This window comes from Penicillium mononematosum (genome assembly GCF_028829835.1).
Source record: "Penicillium mononematosum strain IBT 11891 chromosome Unknown utg000001l:1.0-4488741.0:1.0-4491989.0, whole genome shotgun sequence".
Classification (NCBI taxonomy): Eukaryota; Fungi; Ascomycota; class Eurotiomycetes; order Eurotiales; family Aspergillaceae; genus Penicillium; species Penicillium mononematosum.
In genome coordinates, this window is record NW_026643271.1 from 2,912,547 (window position 1) to 2,936,503 (window position 23,957).

The 23,957-nt window shown below is 49.8% G+C and overlaps 8 protein-coding genes across 8 annotated transcripts; 3 read left to right on the forward strand and 5 right to left on the reverse strand.

Annotated features, from left to right (window-relative positions):
- Positions 1-185: 185 nt before the first annotated feature.
- N7519_001086 (uncharacterized protein) lies at positions 186-4,635 on the reverse strand (the record flags this gene model as incomplete). Its single annotated transcript, XM_057287864.1, has 7 exons — positions 186-746; positions 796-1,046; positions 1,102-1,348; positions 1,400-1,843; positions 1,892-4,171; positions 4,269-4,457; positions 4,555-4,635. 7 exons carry the CDS (start codon positions 4,633-4,635, stop codon positions 186-188), a joined length of 4,053 nt encoding a protein of 1,350 aa, XP_057153947.1.
- A 699-nt stretch (positions 4,636-5,334) lies between these two features.
- Positions 5,335-8,679, reverse strand: N7519_001087 (Sfi1 family protein; the record flags this gene model as incomplete). Its single annotated transcript, XM_057287865.1, has 2 exons — positions 5,335-8,564; positions 8,616-8,679. The coding sequence occupies 2 exons, from the start codon at positions 8,677-8,679 to the stop codon at positions 5,335-5,337; spliced, it is 3,294 nt and encodes a 1,097-aa protein (XP_057153948.1).
- A 344-nt stretch (positions 8,680-9,023) lies between these two features.
- N7519_001088 (uncharacterized protein) lies at positions 9,024-9,306 on the forward strand (the record flags this gene model as incomplete). Its single annotated transcript, XM_057287866.1, has 3 exons — positions 9,024-9,086; positions 9,139-9,234; positions 9,286-9,306. 3 exons carry the CDS (start codon positions 9,024-9,026, stop codon positions 9,304-9,306), a joined length of 180 nt encoding a protein of 59 aa, XP_057153949.1.
- Positions 9,307-9,552: 246 nt separating this feature from the next.
- Positions 9,553-13,182, reverse strand: N7519_001089 (isoleucine--tRNA ligase ILS1; the record flags this gene model as incomplete). The annotated part of the gene is made up of 7 exons (XM_057287867.1): positions 9,553-10,936; positions 11,019-11,063; positions 11,129-11,254; positions 11,313-12,562; positions 12,629-12,797; positions 12,869-12,960; positions 13,021-13,182. The coding sequence occupies 7 exons, from the start codon at positions 13,180-13,182 to the stop codon at positions 9,553-9,555; spliced, it is 3,228 nt and encodes a 1,075-aa protein (XP_057153950.1).
- A 558-nt stretch (positions 13,183-13,740) lies between these two features.
- On the reverse strand, positions 13,741-15,631 carry N7519_001090 (uncharacterized protein; the record flags this gene model as incomplete). The annotated part of the gene is made up of 4 exons (XM_057287868.1): positions 13,741-14,344; positions 14,406-14,952; positions 15,017-15,050; positions 15,107-15,631. The coding sequence occupies 4 exons, from the start codon at positions 15,629-15,631 to the stop codon at positions 13,741-13,743; spliced, it is 1,710 nt and encodes a 569-aa protein (XP_057153951.1).
- A 51-nt stretch (positions 15,632-15,682) lies between these two features.
- On the reverse strand, positions 15,683-17,224 carry N7519_001091 (uncharacterized protein; the record flags this gene model as incomplete). Its single annotated transcript, XM_057287869.1, has 5 exons — positions 15,683-16,175; positions 16,223-16,317; positions 16,377-16,502; positions 16,554-16,866; positions 16,914-17,224. 5 exons carry the CDS (start codon positions 17,222-17,224, stop codon positions 15,683-15,685), a joined length of 1,338 nt encoding a protein of 445 aa, XP_057153952.1.
- A 468-nt stretch (positions 17,225-17,692) lies between these two features.
- On the forward strand, positions 17,693-21,424 carry N7519_001092 (uncharacterized protein; the record flags this gene model as incomplete). Its single annotated transcript, XM_057287870.1, has 7 exons — positions 17,693-17,968; positions 18,020-18,070; positions 18,120-18,315; positions 18,393-18,792; positions 18,813-18,855; positions 18,909-21,281; positions 21,353-21,424. The coding sequence occupies 7 exons, from the start codon at positions 17,693-17,695 to the stop codon at positions 21,422-21,424; spliced, it is 3,411 nt and encodes a 1,136-aa protein (XP_057153953.1).
- A 714-nt stretch (positions 21,425-22,138) lies between these two features.
- On the forward strand, positions 22,139-23,419 carry N7519_001093 (uncharacterized protein; the record flags this gene model as incomplete). Its single annotated transcript, XM_057287871.1, has 1 exon — positions 22,139-23,419. The coding sequence occupies one exon, from the start codon at positions 22,139-22,141 to the stop codon at positions 23,417-23,419; it is 1,281 nt and encodes a 426-aa protein (XP_057153954.1).
- Between the last annotated feature and the right edge of the window lie 538 nt (positions 23,420-23,957).

Here is a 23,957-nt window from a genome sequence, read left to right on the forward strand (position 1 = left end):
GACACGAGTCACGTGAACCAGTGTGATGGACTAGACCCAGAGGATCAACTATTAGTTAACTGCTTGAACATAAAAGGACGCTACATTATACGTGTCCCAGATCCCAGGTTTCCACTCGATATTAACTGCATGTATGTATATCCCGGAAATAGTACAGTGTCAACAACCCGAACAAGTCTCCTAACCTAGAACCCAAAGCTGTCCAGCAACGAATTGGCATCCGGCTCGTGAAACGTCGTAGGAGGCGGCTTCGGTTTCGGCTTCGGCTTCTGTTCTTCTTCTTTCTTCGGTGTCTCCCCGGTTGTGGTTTCAGAAACGGCGGATTCCTGCAAGATATCTGCTCGGCGCACCGGCATATCAGCAACTACAAGGCTGCTTCGCCGACGAAGCATTTTCCGGTAATCGACTCCGTTCTCATCCATCTCCAAGGAGGTATCAGGCTTCAACGCATCCTGGGTAGGCAGTCCGCCCAGGAACTCCCAGTGGCGTACCAGATCAAGAGCGAGGAAATCGCAGCCCATACGGTCGTAGAGTCGGGCATTGCGGATAACGAATTCCCATTCTTCTCTGGGTCGCACTTTGGAGGCGCCTTTGAGGGTTTGAAGCGTCTTTTCGCGAAGTTGCTGGTATAAGACTACCAAGGCAGGATCGTTGGAAAGATATGACTTGGACTGAAGGGTTACTCGGCCCGGGCTGCCCGGGGTGGCTGGCGTCGTCGTCGGTGATAGGAGGGTCTCGACCGGCGACTAGATCAGATTAGTTGGGGTCTTGCGGCTAGAGAAGCAAAGTACTCACAATCAGTGCCCGCACTGCCATATCCCGCCGTCCAAGCATCCAGAAAGCCCAAGAGGCCATCCAGCGATTGCCCTCAGAAGCGGCCTCGGGCAATACCTTTTCTTCCAGTATCTCGCGAAGAACCGGTCCGTTGTCCCCTTCTGAGGCTCGCGTAATTGCGATCGCGAGCTGGAGATCACCCATCTGGTTTATGATGACATTTGCAGCGTCACGCAGATGATCGGCGAGAAGGAAGAAAGATGCTGCATATTCTGTTTGATGTTAGCTGGCAGTGCTCAGCCATAGACAACATGAGGTTCTAATTACCAAATCGTCGCTTCCCAAGCAATGCATAAGCATTCTTGAGAGCAGATGTCCTCCATCGCGGTTCCTTGAAGTCATTTGCCAACAAACGTTGGGTTGCCGCTTGTTCGCGGTTCCAGTGTGCAATACGCCAGAGACCCTGAAGGACGTTCTTCTTTCCGAGGGCGAGGTAATATAAAGTACAGTCGATGGGGTTTTTCTCTTCCGTCTTGGTGTATTCACATCGGGCGAGGATTTCGAGTTGTGCTTTCTAATCAACCGGTTAGTTTGTGACCAAGGAGATGATATGATAGACACGCACCACAGCTATGGAATCCGATAGCCACATAAACAGGCCGCTTTCACGAGCAGCCTTCCAAGTCAATTTCCCATTGAACTGCCGAGAGACAAGGTCTGTGAGAATATCTTGGCTGCTGCTATGATAAGCCCAAACAATCTCTCTCCATGAAACAGTGTCTTTGTTGGCGACTCCTTGGGTCCGGCGCAGCATATGCTGTCGGAAAAATAAGAGATAGCGCGCTGCATTATCGTCCATTGAGCGCCGGTGCTTCTCAACCATGGCAACACATTCAATGGTATCTGCTAGGCGGAATTGCTCGTGACTAGACAGCTGCGGCAAGGCGATCCGTGCTAAGCTCTCATTGAGGGCGGCCGCTGCGTTTTCATCTATGACAGATAACAATTCCTCATCAGTGGAATCGACGTAGGAAGAGCGCATTTCCTTGGAGATCGCTTGTTGGGAACCCTAATTATTGTTAGTATTGGGAAGAGAAATGAAACGGTGCGCACTTACATCTTGCTTGTAGAAATATTCTACCGGCATCTCTAGGAAGCCATCTAGCTCATCGCCCTCGGTGTAAAACTTCAGCTTGCGATGTAGGTTCAAGAGAATCGAATGTACCAAGCTAGTCTTCCCAGCCAGAATGCACTGTGCCAAGTACTGCGGATGGAACACAGGCAACGGGCCATTGAGCCGGCTGACAACATCGAAAAGATCGACAAACGACAGCCCTCTAGACGGCATCCGAAGCTCAGACACTAGGCGGTCCCCAACATCAATATCCTTATCATAGACGAACAGCTGATTACCGGCCCCGATGACCAAATGGCCATTACTCAGCCAGCAAGAGTCTCCTATAGGGTGAGGCGTGAGATCTCGGATCCAGATCTCCCGAACTTGTGTCCACGAGGGTCGGGAATCTAGATAATCATAGCGTAGCTGAGATAAGAGAACAACTTTGTGTGGGAATCCCACAGCTAAGATGGACTGTTTGTCTGGTGTTGACGTCCAGTCCAAATCCCGGATAATGTCATGTGAAGCAAAATGTTCCTCGAACTCCAGCTGGGCATTGTTGGTATCCCAGATTGTGAGGCGAGTTCGGTCCTCGTCAACCAGAGCTGCCTTGCGAATAGAGCTCCCACTAGCCATAGACGGGTTGGTGATGCCTGTATCAACAGTCGATTGAAGTAGCCAATCGACCTTTAAATTCGATGGATCAACTGTGGCTGTCCATGTCCGCACAACTCCACTGCGAGTGTAGGAGAGAGCAATGTCGGCGGAAAAAGAATCGAAGAACCCGGATATTTCTGTTTTGGGACCCGCTGGATCCACGGGAAGGATATATGCAATATCCTCCTTCAGCCCCATGTCAAAGGTGCAAAATTCTCGTAATTCATAGGCATGGTCATTTACAGACTTCCCTTGATGGCCTTCCTGACTTGAGCCTCGTATTTCCCACGCAATTCCGTGCATGTTTGCCCATATAGTTGCTACATAGGAGACGTCTGAAGTCGCTTGGGTGCTGGGAATTGGCAGCACACATAGTGGCTTGCCGGGCAGTGTGAATTGCAAAGAAGCCACTTTCTTAGCGTGGTTTGAGCTGAAGTCCCATAGGGAGACACCATTGTGGTGGAGATTGACGAGAAGATTCCTGTTCTCCAGCACACACGTTCGATGAATATGCTCATCTGAGAGGAGGACGCTCTTGTGTGCTAAAATCGACCCTCCATCCCGACGCCGCTGTGTCCATACAGTGGCTTTGTTTTCATTGGTACGTGAAACCAGTATATCTCCAATAGCATTCCGGACAATCTTTTTCACGGGGGCAGTATGACCAGACCAAGAAGCTGTCTGAGTGATTCGCTTCGTGCGGGGCGCAGGATCAAACAGGACATCCACATGAGAATCATACCACTCGATCCGACCGTCGAAGTGATGAACCAGAACGCTGAGCTTGTCATCCGATGTTGTACTCTGGAATGCATGGATTTGAGCATAGTCTTCTTGTGGTGACTGATCCAATGCAAATCCCAAGTCCAAGCCTTCGACATGGAGAATATTGAAGACGCTCAATTTGGTCTTTGCTTTAGAACCAATATCTTCCAAAGCCCAAGCAGACATATGGCCCTGGCCATCAATGACAACGCAGATCTCCGGGGCCTTGCTCGCAACCTCGATGATATGTTCTAGCGCATGATTCTCCTTGTTTCCTGTGGTCCTCTGAATAGCACGCTCAGTCGCAACACAGAAGTCACGGCCATCCAAAATAAACCCATATCGTCGTTGCGGTCCTTGGTCCTCATCCGACGTATGCCTAGGTTGTACCGACTCATCCATGTCAATCTGTGCCCAGAACTGTAGAGCAGAAAGCGCATGAATGTCCGTCACTGCCCACACTCGAATCTTATTGTCGGCACAAAATGTATACAGAACATTATCCATAGATTGCTCGGGGTGCCGAGGTAAACGCCAGTGTATCCCGGTGACGACATTCGGATGAGGCAGATATGAGTTCTCGAACCGAACCTCGTCTGCGCCGAAGGCAAGTCGTCTCCATACCTTGACCAAGCGGTCGTAATGCCCTACCGTAACAATCAAGGATGAATCGGGGGAAAATTGCGCGAATTTCACGGGTGTTGCAAGCTTTCTTTTCCATACAAGGCGCGGTTCGTCGTTCATAAACCAAAGGGCAAGGCGGGAGTTGCCCACCAGGAGCTCGTTCGAGGAACCCCACGATAGTGTATAGATCGGTTCGTCATCATCGGGGGCGCGGAATGTATAAAGGAGCGACCACTAAACAAAGCCAGGTATCAACATCAGTTGTTATTGCTATTATGAGAACATATTGCTGGTCGGCCAAGCTCCGAGTAGTGTGGGGTTGTATGCGCACCTTGAGAGTCTCGCCCTGGATGCCGTATGGCTGGTACACGAATACATCAGGACCACCACAAACTGCAATCTTGCCGGATGCCTCGTGAAAAGCTACGGCCTCAAGGGCATCTGTATCGTCGACGTAAATCGTTTGGAGGAGCGTTTGCGGACCGCCGAGGATAACCAGCGCGTGGCCGGATATGTATGCCTATTGGGGAACGCGCGGGGGCAAGGGTCAGCAACAGGGGACTTTAAATGAGCCGCAGAGCTGGATCATAAACTTGGCAACATTTGAGAGTACTTACAACAACACGAAGACCATCCCACAGCGCCGTGCTGAACGACTGGAGCTTCGCTGGGGGTCTCCCCGGCAGTACCGCTCGCATAGAGGCGGTTGGTTCTGGAGTTGGACACTCGTTGCGCTTGAAAACACGTTACAACATTGCCAGATCAAAGATTACTATGTCCGGGAGTAACCAGAGTCACAAGGGAAACGGAGAGTAGAAGATGGGTGTTTGGGGAGTTGTCTGAATGCACGCAGGGGGGCAAGGCGGAAGAGAGCTGGTCGATTACGCTGCCGCTCCACTCGGTGGCCAGATGTGACCGATGACCCTCGACTTGAACACAAAGCAGCTAGGTATGGATATAAACATGTGAATCTAGATTTTTGTTATTTCTTACGGTTTCTTACGGTGATGAATTTGTATTCCAAGAGCTCTAAGTGATTTGCGGCCCAGCTACAGAGCTCCACGATAAGCATTTACCTACATCTGACCTCGGGATAGACCAGACGCTATAGCAGACGGTTACTTACCTCATCGAACGAGCATACCTTTCCCTACATTGTACAAGTTTTCTAGAAAATATCATTTCATAATTTGAGTATCACATTCAGTCATGGCAAAAGTACAAAAGAGTATACCCAAGACCCAGAAACCCTTGAACCCGCTATATGCTGCGCCGGATGATGCATTGAAGGAAACATGGTCGCACCTATCGACAGGACATGAGAGAAAAATTACAACCATCGCTGATGTACATGAGGTTAAAGCGGCTGCAAAGAGGTCATATACCAAACAAGAACGTCAAGGTCGTCGATTCGCTGATCTGCGACCGTCTGTCGGAGACTCGGGAGGTTCTTCATCCACAAACCGGACGCTATTTCCCACCGAGCTTCGCCGACCAGTCCGTGGCCGTTTGGAGGAGGTGGATAAAGCGGTCGTGGTCCCAGCTCGAAGTAGTCGACTTGCGAAAGGTGTGCGTAAGGGTGTGGCTGGGGTGGTGGACATTTGGGCGAGGGCTCGTGCCCGGGCGGCTCGTTTAGAGGGAGAGGTCGTGAAATTGGGGGTTACCAGGGGGCTCGCAGAAATCGGATCATGGGAGCTCGCCTGAGATGTTGCCGTGAGGTCACTTATTTTGAAAGGTGTTTCTACCGGCTCTTGATACCAGGGATCGAACATCGCTGACCCAGCGCCATCGCCATTTCCAAAGGTTGACATTCGTGCGGGCGTGAAAGATGGACCGGCAGAATCTCGAGCTTCCAGCTTCATTCGGGCCTTGTCCACCCAGTCGCGGAACATGGTTCTCGAGTGCTTCCTCAGGTTTCTTTCCCGCATGGCTTCGGCGGTTTCGGCGCTACTGCCCATCTGGAAGATACGAAGACTGAGCTTGCGAAGAGAAGCTGCCGCCAGTCGTAGAACATGCAATCTGTATACATTGTCTGCTTGGTCTTCCATCTCGCGTCGAATGATGAAGGTTTCGGACATTTGCATCATCTGGTCAAACGCTAGTTGTCGGAAATAGGAATCGTCTGCATCCTGGCAATCCTGGATCCTCTTGGTCGTTTTGTCGTGCCATTGGACGAATATCTCGGACGCGTCGGCAAGCAATTTTTCGCGGTCAACAACACCAGCTTGCTTATCCATCTCCATGATGGTTCGAGTTTTTGACGACCAGGCAGCCAACGCCTTAGACGCGAGGTTGATCTTGATATGTCGCCGGACTTTAGCATACGATTCTTGCCGCCGTCGTTTGCCAGAGTCCACTTTGGCCTGGTGCCATTGTTTCATGGACTTCTTCATCAAGAAATAGAATCGAGCATCTTGAGCCCACCCTTCCATTTTCACCACTTGATTGTGCTTGGATCGCCAGATCGTAAGAGACTCAGCTGCTAGCCGTGGAGCGTAGAACTCAGATGCTACATACTCCCGCTCGCGCTGAAGTTGCACTTGATCACGCCAAATGGCAAATTTAGATCGAACCAAATTTTCGGTCTGATGAGCCTCGTGAGCTTCAGCATGAAACAGTAAACGGGTGTAAGTGTCCCGAGTGTTTGTCACAAATCGAGAAAATACTTCTCGCTTGATGCGTTGCTCGCGTATCCTTCGCATCAGCTCAAATCTTTCCATTAGGACCCATTTGTACATTGCCTCCATTTTGATCCGCTCGTCAATTCGAGCACGAAGAGCCAAGCAGCGAAGCGTATCATTCCAGGTGACCCACGCATTGTGTTGGATTCGATAGCAATCTACCTCCTCTGCCTGTCTGACCATATCGATCTTGCCAAACCAATGTGAAAGGGCATTTCGTAGAATCCTAGTATCGACCATTCCAGAGACCCGAGAAGCAGCCGGGGCCAGCCGAGACTGAATTCTCCATTCATCAAAGGTTTCCCTGAGGTCATGTTGGCGCCGAGAAGCCTGGATTTCCTGATCTGCAAGTGCAATGGTTCTCGAATGATGAGACCATATCTGTAGTGCCGACTTCAAAGATGCCCGTTTGTTATGCAAATCTATTTCTTGGTCGCGCTCTCGGTTAGTTCGCAGGTTCCGAAGCCAGGAAAGAAGCGACCGTCTCTTGAGTCGATAATCAGAAACCTCAAGAACACGCCGGTCGCAAAAGCACCACCACCAGTCCCAAAACGATGCTTTTTGAATCCTTGTGTTGCGTATACTGACTGCTTGTGTCTCTGCTGCCTTTAAATCTTGGATCTTCTTCCGCCACGTATTGAAAGGCCTCCGTAGCGCAAAGCGCTGGGCCTTCAACTCATTGACGGCAGTGATCTCGCGCCAGGCGTTGAAATATTTGACGCCGAGCACATGTCTCCGAGCAGCAGAGGTGCGAGCTACTTCTTCCGACGTAAGTTGGGCCCAGTGACTGAACGCCTTCGTCATTAGGTATAAATCCCGTGCCCGACTGGCACGCGTCTCAAGATGCTTGAAGAATCGATCTGTTCGGGCCGAGTGACGTTTCTCTTGAATTACTCCCCGCCATGGATCAAAGGCTTGTCGGAGAAGAAGGCCTCGGTCGTAATTGACAGCAAGTGTTTCCCTATTTTGGCGAGTCTGTCGCGCTTGGAAGGCCTTTTTCAGCCATTGTGTCAAAATTCGACGGCAGATCGATCGCTGCCTGTACATGTTAAAGGTAGATGCATCCCGAAGTAAATCCGAAAGTTGAGGGCGATAAATGAACTCTGGTGGCGCCTCTTCCTTGTCGAAAGAATCGTGTTCTGGGCTCTGTGACATGATAGATTGCACATCTTCGGACTCAGAGGTGTCTGAAGAATCGTACGAGGGTGAACGACGGGGAAGTGAGGCTTCGGCCATTCTCTTCGAACGATCACGAGCAACGGCCGACCGAGCAACTACTCCATTAGTCAAGGGAGGTTTTTCCGCGACTCCGTGCTTGTTTTCTGTCCCGTCAAATCTGCTAAGCAACCGCCGACCAACATCCAAGAACTGGCTGATTAATTGGGTCCGATCTGGGGATTTGGCAGGTCTGGAATCTTGTCTGGATGTAGGTGACATTTTTGGTTTCGAGAACTCGGGCTTCCCAATCTCAAGTCGCGACATTGACGATCGAGAGCTAGGGCGATTGATTACACTTCTATGTGTAGGATCCTCGCCAATGTCGTACGTAGTGTTGAACGACGCGCGCCGTTTGGGGGTCGGTGCCAGTCCATTCGTAATCGGAGAATGGTCATGGTCATGGTCAACGGTCCGGCTGTTGGTAACATCCACTGTATATTGATCATAGTCATGTATTTCATTAAGGTTCGTAGAGCCGTCCTCGCCGATTTCGATCACGATTCCCAACTGTTGGAGCGCGTTCTCGAATTTGTCGAAGAGAGTCTCGCCCCGCACACCTTTGCTTCCCATCTTGAACAGGAAGCGCAGGCATGCATGGCCTGGGTCTGCATTGACGCCATGTTCGCCAATAACTTCGTCGTATGCTTCGAAGAGCGCCCGGAATGGGAGGCGATCCGCTTCGGGTTTTGTCTCAGCAGCAGCGATAACCTGGTAGAGAAAGCCGACATCTATAGAGGTCAGGCTCCGTTGAAATTAATGAGTAATTGATTGTGTCCTACCATCGTCTGAAAGAGATGAGATCTCTTCGGTCACGGCTCGACGCTGAGAGGATATCGGAGGCATCGAAAATTCGCGATCTTAAGGCGCGCTTGTCGCATTTGGGTCATAGAGCTGCAAGACCAAATAAATCATCGCGAAAGCGGGAAGCACCGAGAACAAAAGGCATGCGCAGATAGAGGCACTTCGTAATCAGCAATTCCAAACGAATAGAAACAATAGACTAAACCCATGCATCAATCGAAGCAACAGTGGGCTGAGCGGGTTGTTTTGGTTGTCGCGACAGAAACATGCAGGATAGTCACGTGGTCTTATGTAACATTCTTGGATTGGCCAAGGTTCACATCGGAACATTAAGCTACCTAGGTACTTCGCATTTCAGGGCTGCATCGTCACCTTATCCTTACAAGATGCCGGGAAGAACTCGTCCAGTTGAGAAGATTGCCAAAGCTTCAGCCCAATGCTCCGTAGAGGTACGTAGCTCCCATCTACCTCATCTCAATATTGCCGAACTAACTAGCTTAGGTTGCGGCATACGGAAAGTGTGTTGTTACGGATTACAACTCGGTACATAAAGATATGTGTGTCAAAGAGTTTATGCGACTGAAGAATTGCTACCTGGTAGGTAACCAGCGAGTGCTGTGCCGTTCGACAAGCTAACCGTCCCAACAGGCGGCATCCAAAAAGGGCTAAAGAAAAGGTTTATTGGGATTGTATGTTGGGGGCATCGGAAGCATCGGAAGCATCGAAAGCACTCCAATAATTGGGGCTGTTTGGGTATGGCGGCGCAAACAGGAGCATTTTGTAAATTATTCTAGGTTGAATTTCGCTAGGTACTGAAGGCGGACTAGTCGTGAAAGACCATATGATTTCATTCAAAGCAATAAAAATAGGTTAAAAGTAGAGTTGATATCTACAAATGCTCTTTTGGATGACTTTCTAAAGCTTGAGAAGGCGCAACAAGAAAGTGGCATTTTGAACCTCCTGTTCTTCCTGCGAAATAGTGCCCTCTTCCTCTCCAGTAGGAAGCTTATCGCCACCAAATGCACTCTGCTCAACTGGGCGGCGCAGGACCTTCTCAAAGGCTTGAGCCTGGGACTTGAAAGCCTCGCCAAGACCAATGTTGTCCGGGTCCGAAATCACGGTGTATTCCATTTTCACGTCGTCGGTGGGAACAAGCCCAGCCTTCTTGCGAAGGCGTTGAACTCGGTTGATGATTTCACGACCCAGACCCTGATGAGCCAGCTCTGGGTACAAGTTCACATCGAGAATTGTCAACACGTCGGCATCCGTGTTTGTTTCCATGCCCTTGGAGTTGTCAGTCTCCTTAATTCCTCGCTTCACAACGAGGTCACCCTCAACGAGTTCAATGCCATCAACCAAGATCTTCTTGTCGGCGATATATCCCTTCACGTCATCACTGGTAAGAGAAGGCAAGGCTTTCTTAACTGCTTGAACGGCCTTCTTCAGCTTCTTTCCGAGCACAGGCCAGTCAGCGGACACCGAGTATTCGACATCGTATTTGGCTTCATCAGAGGAAAGAACAAGTTCCAAAACGTTCAGCTCTTCGAGAATGTAGGGCTCCAGAGACTTGACATCCTCAAGATATTGCGGGTCATTGTGAATCACGATAAGTGACTTCAACGGTGTCTTGAGACCGATGGTCCGACGCTCGCGCGAGATACGGCCGAGTTCGATAATAACCTGCATCCGGGCAACTCTGCGTTCAACAACTTCGTCAAATAGCTCTTGGCGCACTTCGGGGAAGGGAAGGAAGTGTACGCAACGGCTGTCTTCAGCACGGAGCGACTCAGGGATGTGGGGAAGAAGGCGCTGGTAGATGTTGTCGGTGACGAATGGAGTGAATGGAGCAAGGCCTCTGACAAGGGTGTACAGAACCTCAAAGAGAGTGTTCAGGGCGTGCAGTGTGTCATCAACACCATTTTCTCCCTTGAGTCTCTTGCGGTTGAAGCGAATGTACCAGTTGGTCGTGTTGTCAATCAACTCTAGGAGCCGTGGTACAACGGTATACAGACGGTAAGCGGCCATCTCCTGGTTAATGAACAGAAGGAGGGATTGGCAGCTGGCAAGGATCCAACGATCCATCACGTTTGTGTTGGTGCTCTCTGCTGCAGGATTAAAGACAAAGTCGATGTCTGAAGTTTTCTTGAGGAGGGTCACCTGGCCTTCGAAGAACTTGTAGCTATTCCACAAGGGGAGAAGCACCTTGCTGACGATTTCCTTGACACCAGATTCCTTGAATCTAAGAGGCTCAGCACGAACGACAGGGCTGTTGATCATGTACAATCGAAGAGCATCCGATCTGTTTAGATAATGTTAATGAGAATTCTTATGGGGACAATCCCGAAATGAACAACTCGGAACTGGAGAACTGCGGAACTCACCCGTATGAATTCATGATCAGCGCTGGGTCCGGGTAATTTTTCAATCTGTAGGATCAAGCGTAGTTAGACAGAGTCCGGGTCGTGGTCATATCGAGATAGTGTTTACATACCTTTTGGACATCTTCAGACCGTTCTCTGCGAGGACAATGCCATTCACCACTACATTCTTGTAAGGCAGTTTTTGACGCAAATGAACTCCGATCACGCTGAGTACATAGAACCACCCTCGTGTTTGACTAAGAAGCCAACATTAACGCGTGAAACCCAGCAGAAGAGGGGATATAGTTAACTTACTCGAGGCCTTCGGCAATAAAGTCTGCAGGGAAACGGTCCTCGAACTCCTCTTTACCTTCGAAGGGGTAGTGCACACTTGCGAAGGGCATACTTCCAGACTCAAACCAGCAATCAAAGACCTCCGGAACACGTCTCAAAACGCCGTTTCCTTTCGAAGAAGGAATGGTGATGTGATCGACCTTGTCCCGATGAATATCGGTGAGCTCGCCCTCGTAGCCACTCAGTTCCCTAAGTTGCTCGATGCTACCAATAGCAACAATTTCTGAGAAATCGTCACTAACCCACAATGGCAACGGTGTTCCCCAGAAACGGTTCCGAGAAATGTTCCAGTCGTGGGCGTTCCGAATCCAGCTGGCAAATCTCCGCTCCTTAACATTGGAGGGGACCCAGTGGGATTTCTCAATACCTTCAAGGATATCAGGAATGATAGGCTTAACCTTCACAAACCAGGATGGCACAGCACGGTAGATAAGAGGGGTATCGGACCGCCAGCAGAAAGGATAGCTGTGAGTAATCTGGCTATCAACAAGGACACGACCATTGCCCTTAAGGAGCTTGATGATGCCCTTGTCAGCAGCCTTGACATTCTGGCCCACGAAGTCCCGGACTTGAGCTGTGAAACAGCCCTGCGCATCAACGGGGTTGGGGGGAAGACGAGTCTCGGAAATGACACCGTGGTTCATGGCGACCTGGTAATCCTCCTCACCAAAGGCAGGAGACTGGTGAACAATACCAACACCATCCTCGGCAGTGACATATTCGTCATTCAGCACTTGGAAGCCATAGTCCTTGAATTCTTCATAGAAGTAATCAAAGAGGGGCTCGTACTTCCATCCGAGCATATCAGAACCCTTGATGCGGTCGACGATCTTGAACTTGGCCTTCTTCGGGTCCTTGTAGATAGTCCGAAGAAGTGCCTCCAGAAGGATGTAGTGTTTCTTTGTAGCCTCATCGTAGATCTTTACGTACTCGAAGTTGGGGTTTGCACACAGGCCAGTGTGAGATGGAAGTGTCCATGGGGTAGTGGTCCATGCAAGTAGACATGTCTCGGGGTCATCCAGCAAAGGGAATGTCACGACAACGGCGGGGTCCTGCACATCCTTATAGTTCTGCTGCGCTTCGAAGTTGCTGAGCGGCGTGTTGAGGGCGGTAGAGTAAGGCATGACACGGTATCCTCGGTAGACGAGACCTTTATCGAAGAGTTCCTTGAAAACCCACCAGACAGATTCCATGAATGACGGGTTCATGGTCTAAATGATGAGGGGGGGAAACGCGTTAACGTAGGGGCGCAGAATGTCAAATGGACTCTAGCGTACCTTGTAGTCGTTATCGAAGTCAATCCAGCGACCCAAGCGCTCGATGGTTTCGCGCCATTCTGTTGCGTATCTCATAACAATCGATCGGCACTCCTCGTTGTATTTCTCGATTCCGATCTCTTGGACCGCCTGCAGACCAGACATGCCCAATTTTTTGTCAATTTCATACCTAGGATTTGTATCAGCCAAACCGAACTACACATTCTTGAGCGAGCTTGTCTTGAATTGAATTGAACTTACTCAATGGGCACACCATGCGTATCCCAGCCAAAACGGCGCTCCACATGGAATCCCTTCATAGACCAATAACGGGGGATCACATCCTTGATTGTCTAATGAAAAGTATTAGAACTACTTGTAACTCATTCACAAACTGTTGGCTGTGATCTTACCGAAGCAAGCAAATGTCCATAATGGGGAGTTCCGGTAGCGAATGGAGGGCCGTCAAGGAATCCATAGCGTGGCTTTCCAGCCGAAAGTTCAACTTGGCGATTGAAGGCATCGATCTCCCTCCACCGAGCGAGCACGAGTTCTTCTTCCGCAGGAAAATCCATGACGTGGTGACTCCAGTGGTTTGCGAGAAAAGATTGACTGCGACTAACAACCTCTCAGGGCTTGCAAGTCCACACGGGTGAGTCACCCCGCCTCGTTTTTCTGCCAGTGTGTCCTGCCTTGACCCCTCCAAGTACACCGCCTTCTACAACCAGACAAAGATCATGTGCGCTTGAAGCAGAAGATGAAAGGACTCCTATATAAGACCTTGGGAAGAGCGGGAAAATGGCAAAAGGCCAATTATGAGACGACTATAACTTGTACATGATAAGTAGGTTATGTGGTGAGTACAGTATTTCTACTGCCTACTTATACTGCAGCACAGGATATACTCTTCGAGCAAGCTAACTATACTCTTTGAGGTATCGTCAGCCATAGGCTCAACCCATGCAGGCTTTACAAGGGCAAAAAAAAAGTGCATGGAAATCAATTGAATTCATTTTGCATCCAACTCCTTTTTTCTCAGTCCGTCATATGTCCAATTCCGAAACGCGTCAACAGATACCGATAGCAGTATAAGAAGCAAGAAATAGGCAGAAAGCTGGGCCCTCATTTACTTTTTAGTACCGATTATACCCTCCTCCACCTTGATTATGGGAGTAGTAGTCTCGTTGCTGCCCACCACGGCCGCGTCCTCCCCGGTTACCTCCTCTGCCTCCACGATAATCCTGCTGGCCATAGCCTGGTTGATGACCACTATTGTACTGACCACCCTGGTTGTACTGGTTTTGCTGGCCATGATAGTCTCCAGGTTGTTGGTAGCCGTGTTGGGGAGGGTGCTGAGGTGGGTACTGGTATGACATTCCGCCACGTGGAGGGGGAGGCGGTCCTCTGGCGTAGCCTCCGTACCCTTGGCCAGGGGGAACCCATCCAGGAGGTACCATTGGGGCACCACCGGGACCTCCGAGACCAGCTTGTGGGCCGGAATTGAACTTCGGATCAAGATGAGCGGCGAATGGGTTCGGGCGGTCACTCGAGTAGTTCATCCGGCCACCACGTCCTCTGCCCTGGAAAGGTGCGCCACCGAATGATCGGCCCGAGTTCTGTGATCGAGTCTGGGTGGCCCTGATATCATTTGAATCCAGCATTGGCGTCGGTAGCTTCACCCCGCGGAGAAGCATAGACTTGTGGACATGAGAAGATTTCGGGATCGTATACATGACCCTTTTATCAATTAGTATACGAAGCAAATACGGAGATGGAGGGTTTGGAGGGTTAAACTCACGTGAGAGAACGATCGTCATCAACTCCTGGCATACCATGTGCCTCCAACGGCGAGACCAACGAGCTGTGGGGAATATAGGTGTCGCTGCGCTCGACAATACCGGCAAGGCCGCCACTCACGTCCTCTTTAAGGGGATATTGTGCCGGACCGGGCTTCTTGGAGTAGAAGTTCGCGACAAGGTCTTGGTACAAGGGGTTTCGGTCAGATAGCAGAAGAACTTCCTGGCCATGAGTGTTGCGACTCTTCTCATCCTCAGTAAGGAGAGGATATACCTTCGCCATGGCGTTTAGAAGACGAGTCTCGTCAATGAAAGGGAGAAGAATCACGCCTTGCCAGGCAAATTTCTTGCCGTTCAAGTCCAGGGGGAAGTCCTCCGGGTAAAAATCGATGATCTCGCTATCGGGGCTTTCCATGAGAGGATGGAAAACTTTCGGCAGTGCGTGGTTAGATGAGGCAGGCAAGACTCCCATGAGCTGTTCAAATGGTTTAAATATCGTGCCCTTCTCAAATTTGACGTCCATATCGGCGATATCAACGAAATCAGCAGCTGTACGTTACGTGTTAGCTTCTTTCTGGGAAAGACGAGGGGAAAGATGAAAGAAGAAACCTACCAAATGGCGCATAGTGCCTCGGGTAATACCAAGTCTGCCATCAAGTTAGCTAAGCTCAATCGTATAATTAAGTAGGAATCGACAACATACCCAAGAGGGGCACCCCTGGAAGTAATAGCGCAAAACCCAACAAAGACCAACCGCATATTCGCGAGCGACCTGGTGGCGGAATTCTAAATCTTTCGGGTCCACGCCGAATTTTTGCTCATAGTATCGATCGGCATATCCTGGCTCCCACAGCTTGACGGTGTCTTCTTGGGGCTCATCTTGTTTAGGCTTCTCAGGAGCAACAGTAGCGGGCAGAGGAGAGTCTCTGCCCGGTGTTCCTGTCTCGGTAACATCCTGTTCAGCTTCATCCGCCTTTTGTTTTCCGAGAACCCCGGGAGAAGTCTGTTCTGGGGTTTCACTTGATACATCCTCGCCGTCTGTGGCTGGAGTTTCGCTGTCTCCAGCTCCATCCTGTTTGCCCTTCATGAGTTTACTCTTGAGCACAGCAGCGGCGCTCTTATTCTCCATGTTAGCACGGTACACGGCTCCACGGTTGATGACCATGCTGTGTGTCAGCTCTCTGGTCTCCTTGTTCAAGTGACCTCGGCCGGGTGTGATGAGTTCCATGGGCGGACAGGCTCGCCGCCGCCACCGCGAGAGCGATCGCCAGCTGTTAAGTCATATTGGGGGGGAGCTCCGCCTTCGCTTTTGAGCACGCTCTTCGTTTCGAGCCGCATCTTGCTCCTTGCGTCTCTTCTCGTTTGCCTGCTTTCTTTCATCCGCTTGCCGACGACGTGCGAAGATAGCATCCTCTTGCTTTGCCAGTCCTTGCAAGATAATTTGAGCGTTTTTCAACTCAACACTTCCATCTTTGGTAAGGTAACTTCCCATGGCAGGGAGACTGTCACGCCAGATCGCGATCAGGGTATCAATTCCGTTTTCACGAATATCCAAAGAAGGCAGATGAGGAAGGAAATCGTTGCCAACGAAGAAACACATGAAGACCCAGTCATCCAGTGCACGTTCAAGGTCGAATGGGAACGGTTGCTGAGGAACACGAAGCTCCACAGCAAGATATTCTCTTAGCACAGCGACATGAAGCCAAATGAATGGCTTCACGGGGCAGCGTGCTGCTTCTCGTCGAATTCCCCACTCTTTTCCTTTGGGCGGCCTAGACATTCCTCAGCCTTGTGGCCGTTCTGTCCACAAAGTCTGCACCCGCGAGGCCTAGAGTCTTGAGCAAACACGTCTTCACGCAGTACACGGAAGTAAGGTTCGTGGGTAGCAAGACCCAGCATAATCAGATCAGCATCCTTTAGATTTGAAATTAGTGAACCGGCAAGACTGATTTGAAATATCCCCACAAACTTACTAGACCATAGATGACATGACGAGTGTTTGGGTCGTGATAAGGCGAGGCTCGCTGCGATCGCACAAAATTCATGATCTTGTGCTCTCCTTCTCCTGGGACCGTGGCATCCGAAATGATGATTTTCAGCTGTCAACGTCAGTGTGTTCATTGGTACCAATAAAAGAGATCAGAACATACATTTTCCCAACCCGGGTCAGTGTTGAGCTTGTAGGCAATCCAATACCGTAACGAGGCTGCAAGGATATCCATGAAAGGCGTTCCGGGCGTGATAACGTTGCTGTCCCACGTCTTCTGAACAACCTCCTCCCGAATCAACTGCTCGCCGGTCTTCGTAGCATGCTGCTGAGCAAGCATCTTGTGGAGCTCCTCCTTCTTCTGGTCATTCTCCTTGGCCTCTTGCGCTGAGCGGAATCGACGCGCGCGCTGCTGGTTCATCTTCGCTCTTGGGGCGACGCCATCGAGACATAGGATCGAGGTTAGTGGAAACCGCCTATTTGGAGCATACGAGGGAATTGAAAGCGCCATTGGACTGTGCACATACCGATAGCGATCATGAGAAGCTTTCTGGGGCGCACCATGTTGACCACTCGATCAGTGTACTTGTAGATTTCCATCATCATTTCCTGCTCATCCGCTGGGGGAGGCTTCCCCTCGGGATGGGTACATGGATGAACAATACCATTCATGTCCAGGTAAAGGTTATCCTGCTCCTCGCCATTAGGGTTCGGACGAGTGATATCGATTGGGATTTCTTCTCCATCGACCACTTGGGGCTGCTCCTCAATAACCGGAGAAACAATCTTCGGATATTTGTTGGAGAGCCATCGGAACAGCGCGGGGACACCCATGATGGTAATGCGACACTCGTGCGGTCAATATTTGGGAGTTCTGGTACTGTGGTGTCGCAATCAGTTGATGCTGTTCGTGCAGGCGCAGGCGCAGGCGCGGGCGCGGTCTCTCTGTTCGTGAATGAAATACAATCCTAGCCAGTCCACATGAAATAGAGGCTCCTCTGAAGCATGTAATAGAGATAAAAAAGAGATGCAACCGCAGATATGATCGCGGTGCAGGTTGGGAGTAGTGAAAGTGAGTTAGCCGTTGAAAAGATAAATTCCGGGCGGTCGGCGATTCTGCGGGTTGAGCCAAGATCGGCATTTAGCCCCCTTGGGCAATACAATAGGACAGCTTTCTACTCTGTACTGCAATCAGCGAACTAACCAACCTCTTCACTTTTCTCTCTTTTTACTCTCTCATAAATGACTACCAATTCTTATACCCTTGGCTGGCAGTGACCATGATATTGCGAATCAACTACCATGTTCCGAATCCTCGAGTCGCAAGCTCCGGCCAAACAAACGGCTACGGACACAATCGACGTTTTAAGCAGTAGACTGCAGAGTGCTACATTGTTGGAAGATCGGCGGGCAGCAATCCAAGGATTAAGAAGCTTTGCAAAACTCTACCCTGCGTCCGTCGCTTCTGGTGGCCTGCGGTCATTGATCAGCAGTCTACGCAATGACAGCGAGGATGTGGACACAATCAAAGTGGTCCTGGAGACCCTTTTGATGCTCTTCACGCCTGACGAATCTAGTGTGGGTAACTTGGACTCTGAAGTTACTCTAGTTGCTCACGTACATATTTAGCCTGAGGCGTCGGACGAAATAGCTCTGTGGCTTGCGGATGAATTCACTCAGGTACGCATCGTGATCTCGGTCCCGAGATGATGGACTAACGTTTCTAAAGCGACAAGACAATATAACTACTCTACTCGACCTTTTAGAAGCCCGCGAATTTTACTCCCGCCTTTATTCTCTCCAATTGATTTCCCACATTTGCAGCGCACGACCAGAACGAACACAAGAATGCATCTTTACAGCGCCGCTGGGTATTTCCAAACTAGTCAGTGTGCTGACAGATGCGAGGGAACCAGTACGGAACGGTATGTCTCGTTGAATATCTGCGTCCATGTTGGACATGAAACGTCGGAGCTGACAAACTGTGTTCTTTATCCGCTAGAGGCTCTCGTCTTGTTGATTGCCCTGACCCCCGCCTCGGAAGAGCTGCAAAAGCTTGTGGCATTCGAGAATGCATTTGAAATACTTTTCTCTCTTATCGAAGCTGAAGGAGCATTGACTCATGGGACCGAGGTAGTGGAAGATTGCCTCTCCTTGTTGGCTCACTTGTTGAGGTTCAATGTTTCCAACCAATCGTTTTTCCGCGAGACCGGTTGTGTTAAAAGAGTAACACAACTGCTTCATGAATGTCAACAGGAGCCAGAAGATAACGAGCCGGCGCCACAATGGACATTGATCCACCGAGACAAGAATGTCTGGGGCCTATTGGCCATCATTCAGTTGTTCTTGATTCGCGGTGGCATGAGCACACCCTTAACCAGACTGCATTCTGGCAGAATGGCGTGACGGAACAAGTTCTTAGCATTGCATTCGGCCGAAGGTTCAGTGTTAGCGTGACCTCGAAGGTGAGATTCTGCGATTACCGATCCTTGTCTGCATTTTTACCTAACAAAGCCAGGCCTTGTCAACTTGTGCCGATCTCATCCGTGGCAATTCCCCGTTGCAGGAAAGATTTGGTGATATCGAGGTCCTGTGGGGTTCGTATCCCCGCGGCGACAAGGCTGTCAATGGTGATAATGAACCTTTACGCATCAATGTCATTGAAGCATTTCTAAAGCTCAGCCTCGAGCCTGCTCCCAACAACCTTTTGGACGCACGACTTGCTGCCTGCGAATGTATGAAAGCATTTTTCGCCCATCATCCTGGAATTCGTATGCATGTGCTCCGGCGAGCGATTGAAGGGCATACCAGTGGGCAGGATCGGATTCCCAATATTCTATCTGTACTCCTCACTGCCCCGGAAGCGCGAGGAAATGCGGATCCGTATCAAGTGTGGATGGCCTGCGTTCTGATGTTCCATTTGCTCTTTGATGATGCACAGGCGAAGGCAACAGCTATGGCTGTTACTGAGGGCGATGCTGAGAGTGGTGAAGAAGTGGTCACCAGTGTCCAATCTGTCGTTGGAAACCTGATTACTGGTCTGCAGCGCGGTGATGATGAAAGAATTACAGTCGGTTATCTCATGTTGCTCTGTGGTTGGCTTTTTGAAGACCCAGACGTCGTGAATGATCTTCTTGGAGAAGGTAGCTGCATTCAAACCTTGTTGCAGGAAATCAAGCACCAGCGCGCCCCCAGTAAATTGGTGCCCGGCCTTTGCACCGTGCTGTTGGGTGTCATTTACGAGTTCTCCACAAAAGATTCCCCGATCCCGCGCATCACGCTCCATAAGCTACTCATCGAACAGCTTGGCAGGGAACAGTATATTGACAAGATCACGAGACTTCGAGAATGTCCCTTAGTTCGCGACTTTGAGGTCCTTCCCCAAACCGCTGGTGCTCAGCTCGAGGGTGGACTGCCGGAAGTGTTTTTTGACCGCTCGTTCGTTGAGTTCTTGAAAGATAACTTCAGTCGATTGCTTCGTGCAATTGACCGTGAGCCCGGGTTTGAGATTTCCGTCGTTACCAATGGCGTCGAGAAGGGAATTTCACGTGAACTTGTTGATTCATTGCGTGCAGAAATTGAAGATCGCACCCAGACCCTTCAAAAATTGGAGTCTGATCTCGTTACTATCCAACGGAGGCTTGATCAAGAACAGTTGGACCACCGAAAGACAAAGGAATCCAACGCGGTTGAGTTGTCAAAGGCTCAACAGACCAACCAAGCTCTGCAACAAAGTCATGTGCAGGAGCTATCTCAACAGCTATCGAAGCTCGAAAATGAACATAAGCATTACAAGAACGAGTTACTCAAGCAGCATAGTGATCAGCTCCGTGCCATCGACCATCAACTCAAGCAGACTTCGGCGGAATCTGAAATCAATAACAACAAAGCAAAGGAGCTGAGAGAGCATCATGAGCGGGAGGTTGCTGGTCTGCAGCAAACCATTCGCGGCTTGGAGTCGGAGCTTTCTCGCATCCAGGAACAACATGCAGGAGAAGTTGTCAATCTCAATAAGAAACTCCGGGAGCTGGAAAATATCATCAGCCAGTCCAATGAGGCCCACGGTGTACAGGTCACTGATCTTCAAAAAAAGATTCAAGATCAGGAAAGTGCCAAGAAATCCCACAATGGCCAAGTCGATAACCTCAACAAGGAGATACAGGGGTTGCAGAACACAATCAGCCAGTCCAAGGAGGCCCACGATGCACAGGTCGCCGGTCTTGAAAAGAAGATTCAGGACCTGGAAAATACCAAGAAAGCCAATGATGGACAGGTGGCAGACCTCAACAAGAAAATCAAGGATCTTGAAAGCTCCAAGGGGACCCACGATGGAGAAGTCACCGGTCTTACCAAAAAGATGCAGGACCTGGAATCTGCGTTGGCCGCAGCCAAACGAAGTCACGAAGCAGAAGTCGGTAACTACAAGAGCAAAGTTGAAACGTTGGAGTCTAATCTCTCTACAACCAAGCGGCAGTATGAGGCTGAATCCACTGGCCACGGTAATACAGTCGGGGCTCTCGAGTCAAATCTCGCCGCAGCCAAAGAAGAGCATGAAGCTGAGATCGTAACTCTCAAGCAATCTGTCGCAGCTCTAGAGTCAGACCTCGCCAAGGCTCATAAGTCTAGCAATGATCTTGAAACAGCCCAAGAAGGCACCACATCCCAGACCTCTGCGCTGGAAGCACGAGCTAAAGAGGCTGAGGGCAAGGCCAGAGAGGCCGAGTCCCACGCTCGTAGTGCAGCAGAAGCCCTCAAGAGCATCCAGGCCCAGCTTGACAAAGCTAAAGCTGAAGCTAAAGAAAAGGAGGAGGCTCGCCAGTCAGCCCAATCTGAACTGGAAGACCTGCTGATTGTCTTCGGAGACCTTGAGGCTAAGCGAACGGAAGACAAGGTATGTTTACTGGCTCGGCACATTCTCAAGCTGCTCTTGCCTCCTGAGGATATGACTAACAATTATCTTAGAAACGGCTCAAGGAGCTCGGGGAGGAAGTCTCTGAGGCTGAGGACGATGACGAGGATGAGGAAGATGAGTGATGGACATTCATGTGTAAATAGCCAGGTAAACAAAGATTTCAATTCTTCAGTGATTCACGGTATGATGCCACGAAATGCCACAGCTTTAGTAGGTAGCTACTGTATATCTTTCTAAAGCTGATTTATTTCACTCTGCTGTCCATATTCCCCATCCCATTGGCTGCTTTTTACCTACTTAGGGGGAGTATAGGGGTCTCAGTTGAGCCTGGCATCCAACAACAGAGTACTCGACTTTATTTTGACATCTTCCGTCCCTCACTCGTATATGTCATATGGGTAGAGGTTCTCACTTTCCAAGGTTGACTTCAAGTAAGTCTTTAGTCTGCATACACATAATACTACTAGCAGGCTAGCACTATGCTAACTACGGACTTATACGCTCAAACAGGCCTGATAGCGGAACGTGCAAGTAAATATCTACAACTTCACGCCCAGGTCGATTCCACATGGGCAAGCCCTGGATGTTGGGTATATGATTTATTATCAGATATAATGGCTGCTAACACCAATGGAGATCACTCAGGAGGGTGCGTCACGTAATGGAAGATCAGAAGAGCCTCCGATTACTAGGCTCGTTTTCTTGTAAAGCAAACAAGCCATAGTGCCTATTTAAACCCTCTGTTCATGTCGACCTAGACTTCTCTTCCACTCTTCTACCCATACCCATCGAAGGAGACAGCTCAAGCTTCTTCCATAGATTCTCACCCATACATCATGCCTGATACGAGTATGTCATCTCGGCAATACTCTCATGAGCCTGATATTTTGTATGATTATACATGGGCCATTAATCTGCCCCATTCAGCAGCAAAACTTGCTGGTGCCTTGAACCTTTCAACAACAGATGAGCTATCAGCATTCTGTCTTAACGCGGAGACTCGGAGAATTATTACGATGTATTGGGAGTCGTTGGAGTCGTGGAAGTCCAGAAGCACTGATTTTCGTGTGCTCTGGCTACAGTCTCAAGATGGCCATGGGTATGCCAGGACAGATCCTGCGCCCCTACAAATCGACATGCAGAATGGGATTGGCAAAATCCCCAAACGTGTATTCGAACACTGGTGTGAAACTTGGCTCATACGTCTGGCCCCGACGCTATTCCCCCGCTGCAATCTCGACACGACTCCCCAAATGCTTGATGCATATGACTATTTTCATGCACTCTGCGTGATTCGTTGGTCAGAATATCAGCGTCGGTGGATAGAAAAATGTACGTTAAACTGTCCCACGAAACTCGCAGATCGGAAGGTGAGGTGGCACCGCGAGCCTAGTGGTGACAGACTCGGTACTCAATCCCCCGTATCCCCCATCGTCATTGGCATTGAAGAGCCAGCAACACCACTGGCTCCCACAAACACACTTGAGCCCAAGCATGCACTTCCGGCCGCCTCGGTGGGCGATAATACTGGTTTACCTGAACAAGGACCCATCGGTGATTACACCGGCGCTCGTGAAATGCTATATCAATTTGCTGGCAAGCTATGCGAGCAATTCCAGCAGGTCCAAATCTCAGCTTCGTCATATCCCGCTGAAAAAGGTGAAAATGCCAGTACTCAGTTCGCTGATATCGATGGGTTGGTCGAGAAATATACCAAGACACTTGAACGGAGCTGCATCGGGGTCATCGCCGCCAATGATAAGTCTCTTGGCCAAATTACTAACCACTGTACCCAAATGGGAAACCAGAGCGTTGGGGAGACTGGCCGTGGAGAAGAGATTGGCTCTGGCCGAGACACTGGCCTTGGAGTAAAGCACTCTGGCAAATGTTTCCAAACCGCTCCAAAGACGCAAGTCAGCCGACGGAACAATGGTGTTTCCAAAATCAGAACTCGACCATCGAAGGTTCTCAACGCAGGATTGAATGAACATATCCAGGCGGCATTGAATTCGAAATTGGCAGGTACATCGAACACGCGAGATCAGTTGGATTCGGTCAACTCGAGCACGGCAATCGAGTTAGACTCGGTAATCGAAATTGATTTGACAAAAGACTGAATTTCCAAGACTGTTTACGGCTATTTGCAGGGTTCGCGTTCAAACAGGCGATGTCGGCTAAGTTGAAATTTGAGCAAGATGCGGAATTTGGCAAATTTTTGTGGAACGTGTTGATTTCATAGTCTGAATTGAAACGTATTTAAACTGATAACAAAGTTTCAGAACATGAATACCATGTCTGCATGATATAAATCCTAGATGACCTAAGTGTTGTACCTACTTGTAGATGTCCAAGGGTGTATAGATCGACAGATTGAGTCACCGGGCGGTCAAGAAACTGCCCGCGACACCGGAGGGGAAACAATACTCTTTTTTCCTTTTGTGTCTTGTTGGCTTCTGACTTGGAGATTATATTCTCTTGATACACTATTGGCTCTTGGCTCAGCTCTGTCCAGGTTGGTAAACTTCTCTAATCATTCACTTTCCTCCAAATGATCGGCGTGCACCTTGTATCCCTAGATTCATTGTGGGGGGAAACGGATAGAGTACAATGAATGAGTCAGGGTACTAACAAGTCACAGAATGAAATGAGCCGTCA